Source organism: Chlorocebus sabaeus, chromosome 26 (assembly GCF_047675955.1).
Source record: "Chlorocebus sabaeus isolate Y175 chromosome 26, mChlSab1.0.hap1, whole genome shotgun sequence".
Classification (NCBI taxonomy): Eukaryota; Metazoa; Chordata; class Mammalia; order Primates; family Cercopithecidae; genus Chlorocebus; species Chlorocebus sabaeus.
This window is the reverse complement of record NC_132929.1, coordinates 14,296,398-14,308,892: the sequence shown is the minus strand read 5'-3', so window position 1 is coordinate 14,308,892 and position 12,495 is coordinate 14,296,398. Positions and strand designations below refer to the sequence as shown.

The window sequence follows — 12,495 nt, the reverse complement described above, 5'->3', positions numbered from 1 at the left end:
TCCTGGTGTATCAGTCCATTCTCACGCTGCTATAGAGAACTGCCTGAGACTGGGTAATTTATAAAGGAAAGAGGTTTAATTGACTCACAGTTCCACAGGGTTGGTGAGGCCTAAGGAAGCTTACAATCATGGCAAAAGGGGAAGCAAACGCATCCTTCTTCACATGGTGGCAGGAAGGAGAAGTGCTGAGCAAAAGGGGGAAAAGCCCTTATGAAGCCATCAGATTTCATGAGCAGTCACTCACTATCGTGAGAACACCATGAGGGTAACTGCCCCATGATTCAGTTACCTCCCATCAGATCCCTCCCATGACACATGGGGATTATATGGGCACTATAAGGTGAGGTTTGGATGGGGGGACAGAGCTAAACCATATCACCTGGTCTTAAGAGTCCCACCTCTAAAACATTTTTTTGCCCGTAGTAGTTGTCCATTTAGTCCACAACTTCTCAGCAGAGTTCAGAGTCTCATCCCCAAAGTGGTTTCCTAGGACACCCTCGGTGAATGACCACCACACCGAAGAGAGAAATGCCCGGTTGCACAGTTAGGCAGTTTCCCTTTATCAAATCCACTTTCTGTTGATGTTGGCCTAGAACAGGGATGGCTGGTAGGAGATGGTGCTCCCATATAGTCATGGAAGGGTGGGTCCCCAGTGAAAAGGATAGAATCTCTTCTGGAACAGAAGATAAACAATTACTAAAGGCCCTTTATCATTCAGGACATAACTGTCCTTCGTTGTCACTAGGAGAATTCAGGAGTGAAAGAAAGGAAACCTTTTACTGCAAGAAAGAAAATAAGACCTAACAGCTGAGCGTTTCCAGAGGGTCTCACTAGAGTAGGCAGAATGTGTGGGATACCAGGACACCATCTCTTCCCTCCAAGGTATCAGCATACTGCTTCTGATGCTGAGACTCACTGATAAGGGCTACATTAAGAATGTGAGCTCTGGGCTTCACCAAGTGAGAAGAATGCTAGCTTCATTAGGAATGTTGTGTCTTAGCTCCAGAAGATAGAACAGACATGTGTGACAAGAAAGCACTGCATGAATTTGGTTGTGAGACACACTGGGGAAGAGAGAAAAGTGAAAGACTTCTTGACCCAGGATGTCTTGTCCACAGACTGCGGGATGAACTGCCACAAACAGTGCAAAGATCTGGTTGTGTTTGAGTGCAAGAAGCGAGCCAAGAACCCAGTAGCTCCCACAGAGAACAACACCTCTGTGGGGCCAGTGTCCAACCTTTGCTCATTGGGAGCCAAAGATCTGCTCCATGGTAAGTAGGCACTGGGAACATTCATCTTGGAAAGTGAAGTAGGAAGCGAAAAGTTTTAGAGGAGAAAAGATTACCTCATGACTCTATGTTAGAGTTTAAATTTAACCTCAACAGCTAGGCCAGGGCTGACTCCTCCCCCAGTTTTAGATTTTAGCTCCATGATGCCTATGTCTCAGACTTGAGGTGTGAGAACAGCAGAGTCCTAGTTAGGCATAAAAATCAGCAGGTACTTATTGAGCACCTACACCAAGCACAGATACTGACTTCTGGCCAGGATAGTCCCTCAAGTTAACAGTTAACTATCCCACCCTATCCCCAGCTCCAAACCCAAAACAGTGATAGAGAGAATATGTATGTACATGCATATGTATGTGTGTGTATATATAATGTAAATTAACATACAAAGTATATAAATAACATTAAAAGGCACAGTGCATTCAAAAACAAAGACACACATCTCACAGGTCAGACATGTACTAAAAACACACAGCAAGGAGTAGATGCGAAAGCTACTGGTCTGCTTGGCTGCAGGTCTAGAAGCAAGTAGAGGCAACTGCGAATTTGATTGCTGCATAGTAACAGAGACCACCTATGCATGAAAGGTGACCAGAACCAGACTTACTGCTTAAAATTGAGAAGGAAAAATCCAGTGCTTAAAAACCTGTGACTATCACTTAGCAGCGGGCAGCAGACTTAGCCACAGGCAGTCTTCTAGTAGCTGAGTGACTGTCTGTGATAGCCCCAATTTTTCTCCAGGAGAGGAGCCCCAAGCCATTAATTTAAGACCAGGTCCTAGTCTGGAGGACCCTGAGGGGCCAGGTAGCAGTAATTGTTGAAATTCTAGAAACAGAAGGCTAAATATAGAAAGGAAGGGTGGGGGGCAAAACTCCCACTCACGTGGAGCTTGCAGATTAAAATTCCAAATCATACAAGAAAAATCCTAGGACTAAGCCAAAACATTCAACATTCAAGAAATAAACTAGCAAATTCACTTATGTTAAAATGCAAACAACAGTACAATAAGGAAATGACTTTAAGAATGTTTGAGATGCCCCAGATCTAAAGTGCAAAGAAGCAGAACAGACTGTCTCTGTCTTCATGGAGTAGTTCTAGTTAGGGGGAAGATAATATTATAAATATAGAGCAGTTTAGAAACAATGCAAGAGTATATGCTAAGAACCAAATAGGTTGCAGTGACAGCAAATGACAGGAGGACATAGCAGAGAGATCGCTGTACTGGGGCTGTTGGGACTTTATGCAGAAGGTGGAATTTCAGTTAAGTCTTGAAGGAAGGGTACAATTAAGTTATGGGAGGAGGGCAGAGCACATTCCAGATAGGATGTACAGTAGGAGCAAAAGGCCAAGGGCAGAACAGCTCTAGTACTCTTGAGATAGTGAGCAACAACAACAAAAAAAGGTGTTAAGGTGATTTAGGTAAGAGATGAAGTAGAAAAATGAGACAGTCTAGAGAGTCTTAAATGACAAGTGCCTGTCTATATGATAAAATGAGGAGCTATTTAAAAAAGAGTAACATGAATGGCTTGTTGGGGAGGGTTGGGGCACAAGGCTTCATAGTGCTATACTAGGCCCTGATCTCGGAGCTGGCTGGTTAGCCAGCATGTCAAAACACTGATCACCTTGACTAACTGAAGAACAGACAGGTCTTCAGCAAAAATCCAATGCTTATTAGGTTAGTGCCAGTTTCATATAAGAAGCCATGTAACTTCTAATTAGAACCAAAAAGGGAAATAATAAATGAGTTTATTTATATAAAGCACTTAAAATCAGGTTTAACACCTATGTACCATATGTTAATATCATTACTCTTTTGAAATAAGCTCCCTAAAGTGGTAAGGCCACTATAGTTAAAACAGATGCCTAGAGAAAACTTTAGGTCCATATAGTATACATTCTGCATTTGAAGCATTTCTAACGTTCAGTAGTATGTATCAATATGCATTTGTTGATCAATTAGATCAAAGCTTTAGTGCTTTACTTCCATGTAAGAAATGTACATTCCTTTTTATCACATCAGCCAAGTACAAATTTTCTGCTGTCTTCCTAAATCCTTCCCCTTACTATCTATCTAAATACAGGCTGACTTCAAACTTTTGGGATGTTTTGTTCTTAGGGGGAAAAAAATCCTCTCAGGGTCTTAGAAAGAATATGCTAATCAACTAAGGATTTGATGTTCAACTTTCAACAAAAATCACAAACACCATTGTGAAAAATAGGCCTATACCCTATATTTCATTCATGCACTCTGTATTTTCAGAGTTACACATAACCTTAGGGCACCACAATTCTGTCACATAAAATGCAGATTTTCAAGTGGCAAAGGTAGCAGAGAACAGCCTGAACCTGAGACCTCAAAAAGGAATCCCTGAAGGGGCTGCTGTTAGAGATTTCTCCTCTCCAGGCCATCTCTCCTCTTGCTCCAAACCCTGCCCCACACTGGGAAGATAAGTAATTTTCAGGAAGTAGACCAACAGGTAGGATAAACATACATGTATCATGGGCAACAAAATGAAAATTACTATATTATTATAAAGCTGCTAAAAGTCAAGCTCTATTTATAATGGCAAAAATGACTATTGGATATCATCCATTCTTAGTTGTTTCCACCTCATTATTATCTGGGATGATATCTGCTTATCAAATCAAAATTTCCAGTGATTTCTTTTAGCCCATTACTATCTTTCTCAATCTCATCAACTTTCACTTTCTTGAAACTTGTACCTCTCCTAATTTCTATAACACTGTGGTCTCTCAGGACTCTTCCTGCAATTTGAAGGGCTTGCTGTTGCTTTTTGTTCTTATTGCTTTCTTCCTTTTGCTCCTCAAAGTGTATAGTGCCCAAATTTCTGTCCCAAGCTCCCTGTATGTCTAGGAATTCAACCTAAGTAATGGATGGGATTATATTCATAATTTGACAATTTATGTTTGGTAAAAAGAATATATAACTATTATAGAAAAGTTGGAAAATGGAGATAGAAAAAAATCATCACCCATAACACTCCTCCAAAAAAGACAATAATTATTTTAGGGTGACCATAACAATTTAAATATTTGAGCACTTAATGGATACAATTTTGAGCTTTAATGGATAAATATTAAATGTTAATTTAAATTATGTTCTCTTTGGCAAGAGTTAAACTAGGATCTTTGTAAGATTTCTAGTTTTACAACTGGTTGATTCTGGTCAAATACTAATTAGAAAACTTTTGTTGTTGTTTTTTAAAGCCATCTTGACTATACTAATCCAGTGTCTTCAAAGTCAGACTATCCAATGTTTTAATTACTGCTGAGTCTTTCCAAAAAGTAAACTGAGATGATCTGCAGCTTATCTTAAAGCCTATCTATCACTCACCTCAAATACATCTGCTCTTACTGTACTTTTCCAGGAAATTACTTCTTATGGCTAACATTACTAAGCTGGGTCCTGGGTAGTGGGTCTTAGTTGAAGAAAACCAGAGAAACTTACCTTTTTCCTTTCAGTATCAAACAAGGGCAATACATTTTAAGGTACATTTCCACAAAGCTAAAACTTCCTTCTCATGGTTAAGCTGTGCCCATTGTACAAACGGGTCCCCAGAGAGTTCTTATCTGTTAGAGGGTATCTATATCAAGACTGAGACACGAATGCTGAGGGTTCCCAAATTTCAGAGTCAAAAAAAAGTATGTATGGAGTATTTCTGTCTATGTATTCTTATTCTCTTTATTTTATGAAATTCTATAGCACTGAGGCAGGGGCTTCAACTTACCTCCAAAAACAGAAACCCTCTAGGCAACCCGTGTGCAAACAGAAGATGTTCTTTCTCAGGGTGGATGTAGCTTGACACCAGTGGCCATGTCTTGGCCAGCAAAGCCCCTGGATTTCAGCCCTCACTTACCCCCTAAATTGGGTGCCTGAAAATGGGTCCTCTTTGAACATATGGAACTCCTGTAACAATAAGAAAGGTCACATTGAAACTAATGTCTCAGTCTTGAGTCTCTGCTTTCCTGAGCCAGAGTACTAGCATGTCCTGTATCTTCCTACAGCACCTGAGGAAGGACCTTTTACGTTCCCTAATGGGGAGGCTGTGGAACACGCTGAGGAGAGTAAGGATCGGACCATCATGCTGATGGGAGTGTCCTCACAGAAGATTTCTCTTCGGCTGAAGAGGACTGTTGCCCACAAGGCCACCCAGACTGAATCACAGCCTTGGATTGGCAGTGAGAGCCCTTCAGGTCCCTTTGTGCTATCTTCCCCAAGGAAGACAGCCCAGGATACTCTTTATGTGCTTCCCAGCCCCACCTCTCCATGTCCCAGCCCAGTCTTGGTCAGAAAGCGGGCTTTTGTCAAGTGGGAGAATAAAGACTCCCTCATAAAATCAAAGGAGGAGCTCCGTCACCTCAGACTGCCTACCTACCAAGAGCTGGAACAGGTACCTTCCTTTTCATTTTCCTTTTTTTCAGACTATCATAGAGAAGTGGAGCCAAACCAGGAAAGAGCATGGAAACTGAAGATTCGGATCAGGCTGATTACAAGCAGTCTAAAACAAAAAAGGAGGAGGGGAGAAATGGGGGAGGGAGAAACAGGGAGGGAGAGAGGGAGGGAAGGAAGAAAGGATGGATTCATTCCAGCTTTCTCACAACCCACTGGGGGCCTTGGTTCACATTACACAAGTAGCACAGGCTATAGAGGGCTCCCTGTCACCACATAGGTGGTGGCATTTCGGAGTGCTGGTGCCAGTGCCCAAAGCACTGTTTACTAGGCTCATGGAGAAAAACCACAGTATCTACTGGTCAGCTTTACTGTGCTGAGACCACTCCTTTTCTAGATGGAACTAAAATGAACTTGCCTAAATCCTCCTTCCCTAGAGGTCTCCTTAGTATGTTCATCAGGGTTATGGTTTGGGATCGTTACGGTTACCTAAGCATCTTTCTAAGAGAAGTTAGTGATCTTAGTTCTACAGCAACAACAACAAGAGAAAGGTGAGTGTATTGTGGCTCACCATAGAAAATGCCTCCCTCCTAACATAAACGAGGAGAATCTTTTCTAACACATCAGGGAATATGCTGATCTTTTACATATATTAGAATAGTGAAAGCAACAGTAGCAAGCAAATGCACAGTTGAATAGAATATAGAGCAATATAATGTATAAAATATTACCAATTATGACAACAGGAGCCGCTTTTCAATGTTAGGGTCACAATGTCCTAATTACCAGGTACCTAACAGAGACAATGGAAAAGACAAAATAAAGTTTACCAAGGAAAGGAGAACAAGAGTTTGGAAACATGGTACCAAGGCTTGAGAGAAGGGAACAATGACATTAAACATAGGAAAACAGGGCTGGGCGCGGTGGCTCCTGCCCCCAGCACTTTGGGAGGCAGAGGTGGGTGGATCACTTGAGGTCAGAAGCTCAAGACCAGCCTGGCCAACATGGTGAAACCTTGTCTCTACTAAAAATATAAAAAGTTAGCTGGGCATGATGGCAGGTGCCTATAATCCCAGCTACTCAGGAGGCTGAGGCAGGAGAATCACTTGAACCCAGGAGGTGGAGGTTGCAGTGAGCTGAGGCCAACCCATGGCACTCCAGCCTGGCGACAGAGTGAGACTCCATCTTTTAAAAAAAAAAAAAAAAAAAAAAAAAAAGGGAAGTAGGAGATGGGAACAGCAGAAGGAAGAAGAGCCAACAGCCAACTGTTGAGATACTCAATTCTGAAGGTTCAATCATGACTATACTTCTTTTTGAGTATACAACTCACAGGGCTGGCTCAAGAGGTTACCTATAATTGGTAAGAACCTACTGTCCCATGGCATAGTAGTTTCTTAATTATAGGTAACTAAGCCATTTTAGAGACAGGGAAGCAAGGACACATTAATATCAACACTACTATTCACTTTATTAGAGGAGAAGGAATGCCTTTCTGGCTTGTCCCAAAAACATCAAGGTTTGCACCGTGTTTCTGGAGACCTGTCAGTGCAAACACAAAACCAATATCCAGCTAGTAGATTCCTTATATAGTTCTATATTCTACAGAGTGAAAAACTGTCCATGAGGGCTTCAGGATTCCCTGCATTGTCCTCAATGCTCTACCTTTCCTGTCAGATCCCCAGAAACTGAATTAGAGAAACATGTGAAGAAACAAGTTAGACAATGTATGTGGAACTCTTGATTTGGTGCTTGGTACAAAGAACATAATATTAAGATAAACATACGAAAAAAGAACAACAGATTTTCTGGATGAATGGTACTCTCTTGCTCAGAGTTATCGTTAAGATGTGCTGTAAAAACCAAGTCAGAAGGTGGCAAAACGTGGGTTAGACAAACCCCTTCCTCTTTAGGGACAGAAACTGCCAAATGCAACCTTTAAAACGATGAAAGAAACCTCAAAAAATGAACTCAATAGAATAGAAAGAACTTTGGTCTTAGAGGCAAAGATTGGGGTTTCCAGTCCCAGACATTGCTTACACCAGCTGTGAAACTCTACAACCTATTTGGTCCTTGTGAAATACAGGGCTGGGATTCCATGTTCTGTAAGGTTTGCCTCAAATCTTGACATTTTACATGCTGATGAAAGGGAAAAATGTGGTTGGCAACAATGCTTTGAGAAGTGGCTTGTAGGAAGACTAGAATTCCTACTCAGCAATATCAGAGGCAGTAAACCCTCTCACCATTTTGACCACCACCTCTCTTTACTTTTTAGGCTTGTCAGATAGACCTAAGGTCCAGAATTCACTGTGTGCATTTTAGAGGAACAATTATGTGTCCCACTTTCCCATTAAGTATAATCCTTACAATGACTAGTCTATGTGTAATTCAACAGTCCTATCCGTAATAACTAGTCAAATTGTCAGTATTTACAATATGTAATGTAAATTAGTAAGTATTAATAAATATTACATATTATTTTAAGTATAATGCACCACTGAACCAGCACGGGACAAAAGAATAAGCAAATAAAAGCTTTTATGTTTAGATATACCAGGGTTCAACTCTGCAGTTTTATACTATATGGCAACATTTTCCTTTGTAAGACTGGAGGTATACCACCTATTTTCAGGGTATTTGTGAAGGTGAAGGTATTCCATTATCATGTCACACAGTATAGGCACATAGCAGGTGCGCAATATCATACAGCAGCTAAGACAGCTACCTACATAATTCAGATTGAGAAACAACCCAGTGTATCCCGAATTACCCAGACACTGTCTATATATAATATTCTCTTGGAGTCATCAGTATAGGATAATATAAGAACACTGGACTCAAAATCAGAAGACTGGAAATCAACCGTTGGCTCTATAATGATACCACTACAAATGAGATCACTAAATCTCAACTTGGGGGGGGAGTAAAATTCTTAACGTCATCAAAAAGTTACATTTGTTTTCAGTAATTTGTGGGGAAAAAACTTAGATAAAATTAACTGTAACACCTCGCATGAAAGAATTCTCAGTTATGCTTTCACGGCTCAGACCTGATCAGAGACAGTTTCTGCCAAGTTGAGATCTCCCGCAAGAAAACATCCAAAAGTTTTGTCATTATCTACCTATTGCTCGGAAATGGTTTATTCTGCCTGCTAACCACTCACAAACTTTGATATGATAACAAAGACTAACTGCTGCTTACAAATGCTCATTTGATATTTAACTTGCTATTTTCTATTCAGGGCAAAATAACTATCTTGAAAATAGTTTTTAATTCTCAGCCACAGTGAATAAGAGATGCCAATCAAAAGTAGCTCTCAATTTGTAATTCATCTGCTATTCATTGCTGCTTTATTAACATACCTCATTCTCCTTTCCCTTTAGGAAATAAATACTCTGAAAGCAGATAATGATGCCCTAAAGATTCAACTGAAATATGCACAGAAGAAAATAGAATCCCTCCAGCTTGAAAAAAGCAATCATGTCTTAGCTCAAATGGAGCAGAGTGACTGTTCTTAGCCCAGAAACTCAAGTAGCACAATCTGTAGATAAGTATAGTGGAGATCTCATTTCCTAAACTGTAATGTACAGACCTGAGGAACTTTAGATTGACCAGCTTTAAAACAGTACTTTAAAAGGAAAAGCCTGTTATTGTTTATTTACCTAAAAGATTCGTAATGTGCAGCATTGTTTTTCAGTCAGTTGACTCAAAGGGGGAAAACTAAAGAATGCAAAACTTTTGCTATTCATACCACTGACGTTCATCAAAAGTATGCGATCTAAAACACGACTGTCGCTTCCTTACAAAGGGGCATCTCAGTGGCCTGCCTGGCTGATTCGTCCTTAAAACTAAAATCTCTGGAAAATGTATTTGCTTCTTACCCTGTGTTTTCTGCAAACTGACTTATTTTGTTCCAGCCAAAGCTTGCTAATAATAGAAAACTACCCATATTCCAAAAGTAGATTTCCTCTGTATCCCAGCATACTTTGTGAACCTGGCTCCTTCTTCACTACCTCAGATCTAATCAACTAGCCTATGTACCCTCCTTCCTCACTACAGTCACAACACACGAGCATATCTACCTAGAAGCGAATTTCTACCGATGTAGCCACAACTTTTTAGAGGCCTATTAAACATGACATCATCCAATTGCAGGTCAACTCATAGTTGTAGCCTTGCAACTTAACAGTCATCATAAAATAAGTAATCAAATTAGGTACCTGGAAATGTAGTTATTACCATCTCATATTACTGTCTAATTAAAATAAACCTAACGCAAACATGTTTGTCCTTATATATTCTACAGTGGATAGAATTAGGAATTGATGGCTTTAAAAAAAAAAATCTATGAAGAGTCTGTTTAACTCTTCATGTTCCATCTTTATCTCTGAAGTAAACTATTTTGAAAGTCCTCTTTTTTAACTGAATTTGTGCTTAACTGTCTTCACTATTAATACTATTTAGAAATAAGCTAATTGGATCAGTGGCTTAAATAACAGCTGACTGTGTGTACATATGTATATAATATGTATATACAATATCAGGCATGCATGTGGCTTGGAATTTTGTTTCCTCCATAAAATGTGGAAGTGAATAAAACAAGTTTTATTCATTTATACAAAGTCACAAATACAAAGTTCAGTTTGTCACAAGATGAAATTGCTCACAAGGTAAAATTGTATTGTTTGGCAAAATCACAAGTAACAATCCTGTGAGTTTTCTATTATGCAGGTTAATAATAAATGGGCTCATTTAGTTGCCTGGGCAACTATTCACAAATTCATTTGTCAGCCTCTTTTTAGTTCTCTTAAAAAAAAAAAATCATATGATCATTTTCCTTTTTGGGGGTACTTAGCTTCCATGCCTATTAAGTCTGCTACTAGACTGACTTGAAATTCATAAACAAGTTGTCCAATTGCCAAGAATATGTTAACAATTAAAAGTTCCAAACCTAAAGCCTATAGCACCAAGTCTTCATAAGAATACGAAGTATATATACAGTATTGCTTACCTGGAGGATTCAGATCATTTAGGAATTCTCTTTGATGAAAGGCCAGTTCCCATTTGCATTCCTCCTTGCACTGAATTTTAGTAATGTAGAACTAGCTTGTAGTTAGTGTTTCATTATATTATAAAGAATCATATTACACACATATTTACCCTTTTCCAAATTTAAACTCAGAAATACCCAAAGCAGGCCTGCTTAGGCCCACTACCTGGCATATAAACTTAATAGTAACACTTTGTTATTTGCTTTTTATAGGACAAACATGAGTTAGGACAAACTCTAAAATTCATATTCTTCACTGTTCTTCTTTTCCTTTTATATAGACCAAAGATGGTATACTCCAATTTTTTAAAACAGTCAAGGAACACAATTTTTTTCATTCTTCCTACTCTGCATTCAAAATAAAGATCCCCAGTTTTTATATAAATAATCTATAGGGATTCAAAAGGTCACAGTCCCCTTAATTAGTCAAATTAGCAATGGCTAAACAGTATCCAGTACTGCAGAATTTATCACTGAAATGGATAAGAGGAAACAGTTTCATCACAGGTTTTTACAGTCCAGCAAGGGGCAACAAGGTATAGTATACAAGTTAATAGTATTTGCGTTGAGCAACATGGGGCTAGAGGGATCACAGAAATAATAAGAAAACAAAAGCAAGGTTTTGGCTTATCAAGCCGAGTGCACATTTTTGCATCTCACACGACTTTAGTCTGGCCAGGTATTTATCTGCCAAAACAAGGACAAATCTTGTTTTATTAACAGCAGGATCACTTCTCTTTTTCTTTGCTGCCTCACCTTTTTACTGACCAGTTGTGAATTTCTGTCTAAAAATGTATAATATAGAACTGCAAGAAAAAAACAAATGTACAGATTGTAAAGTTTTTTGATACCTAATGTAAGTTTTCTTTGTGTAATATTTATATGATAAAAGACATTAGGATCCCTACAACATAAATGTCTTGTGTTTCTTCTACTTCGTGACCATGTAAACACTTTACCTGAATTTTTACTATAATCCACAGCTAAGACCACTCCCCTATTCTGTTAATCAAATTGAGTTTTCCTGGAAGGAAAGGCACAGCAGCTATTCAGTTTAAAATTTTCTAAATCTTTTTACAACACAAAGAAGTAACACTATAGAAATATTCAATCTCTTTTCATCTTATTCATAATTTACAGTGGTCCCCAAATATTAAGTCTATAAATACTTAACATTAAAGGAGACAGACTTGAGGTTGTCCCTTCTCTGTGGCTTTTAATTCCACAGTTTCATCTAAGCAAAATAGCAAGTAAAGAAGAGATCCTTTGAAGCTATGTATAAAATTGGTAACGACAGCTCAATCCAGGTTACAGACCTACTCAGGGCAATTTATTTGTGGTCATGATTGTTTAGAATGATCAGACATAGCCACAATTTTCCCTTAATCGCCAGCTAATTTTTGTTTAACCAAACCAATGGAGAGAGAGGAAACATTTCAGTCAAATTCCTCTGTGGAATGCATTCTGGAACATTTAGATGGGTGTGTATTTATCATTTGGGCAATTCATAATACTTCATACAAAGTAATGAAGTCACACTGACTGCCTGATCCTGAAGGCGAGATTAAACTGCCTGCTCACCTCCCCCATTTTCATCCCCACATTTCTCTCACCTGTGCTCCTTCCAAGGTATAGATAGTATCACTGCTCGGGACATTTTTCTGGTCACAAATTTTTTTTAGGTTGTCATGCCTCCTCTTGTCACAAATACAGGTAATAAGACGTTTTTTATTTAAAGTGTTTTCCTTTTT

The 12,495-nt window shown here is 39.0% G+C and overlaps 1 protein-coding gene and 1 long non-coding RNA gene across 4 annotated transcripts in view; one reads left to right on the top strand and one right to left on the bottom strand.

Moving 5' to 3' along the window:
- RASGRP1 (RAS guanyl releasing protein 1) overlaps window positions 1-11,660 on the top strand; it is a 77,099-nt gene extending 65,439 nt beyond the window's left edge. For 2 of the 3 annotated variants that reach the window (XM_008017096.3, XM_008017095.3), the window contains exons 15-17: window positions 1,119-1,271; window positions 5,313-5,698; window positions 9,078-11,660. In XM_008017096.3, the coding sequence (XP_008015287.1) occupies window positions 1,119-1,271; window positions 5,313-5,698; window positions 9,078-9,212 (674 nt within the window). In that variant the 3' untranslated portion in view covers window positions 9,213-11,660. Of the gene's footprint in view, window positions 1-1,118; window positions 1,272-5,312; window positions 5,699-6,871 lie in introns of all 3 variants that reach the window. The other variant, XM_038009824.2, reaches the window with a different exon arrangement.
- Window positions 4,103-6,845, bottom strand: LOC140710442 (uncharacterized). Its single transcript, XR_012091456.1, has 2 exons — window positions 6,429-6,845; window positions 4,103-5,806 (listed from the first exon to the last, which is right to left on the bottom strand). It is a non-coding gene; the product is annotated as an uncharacterized lncRNA (long non-coding RNA).
- Window positions 11,661-12,495: the final 835 nt, after the last annotated feature.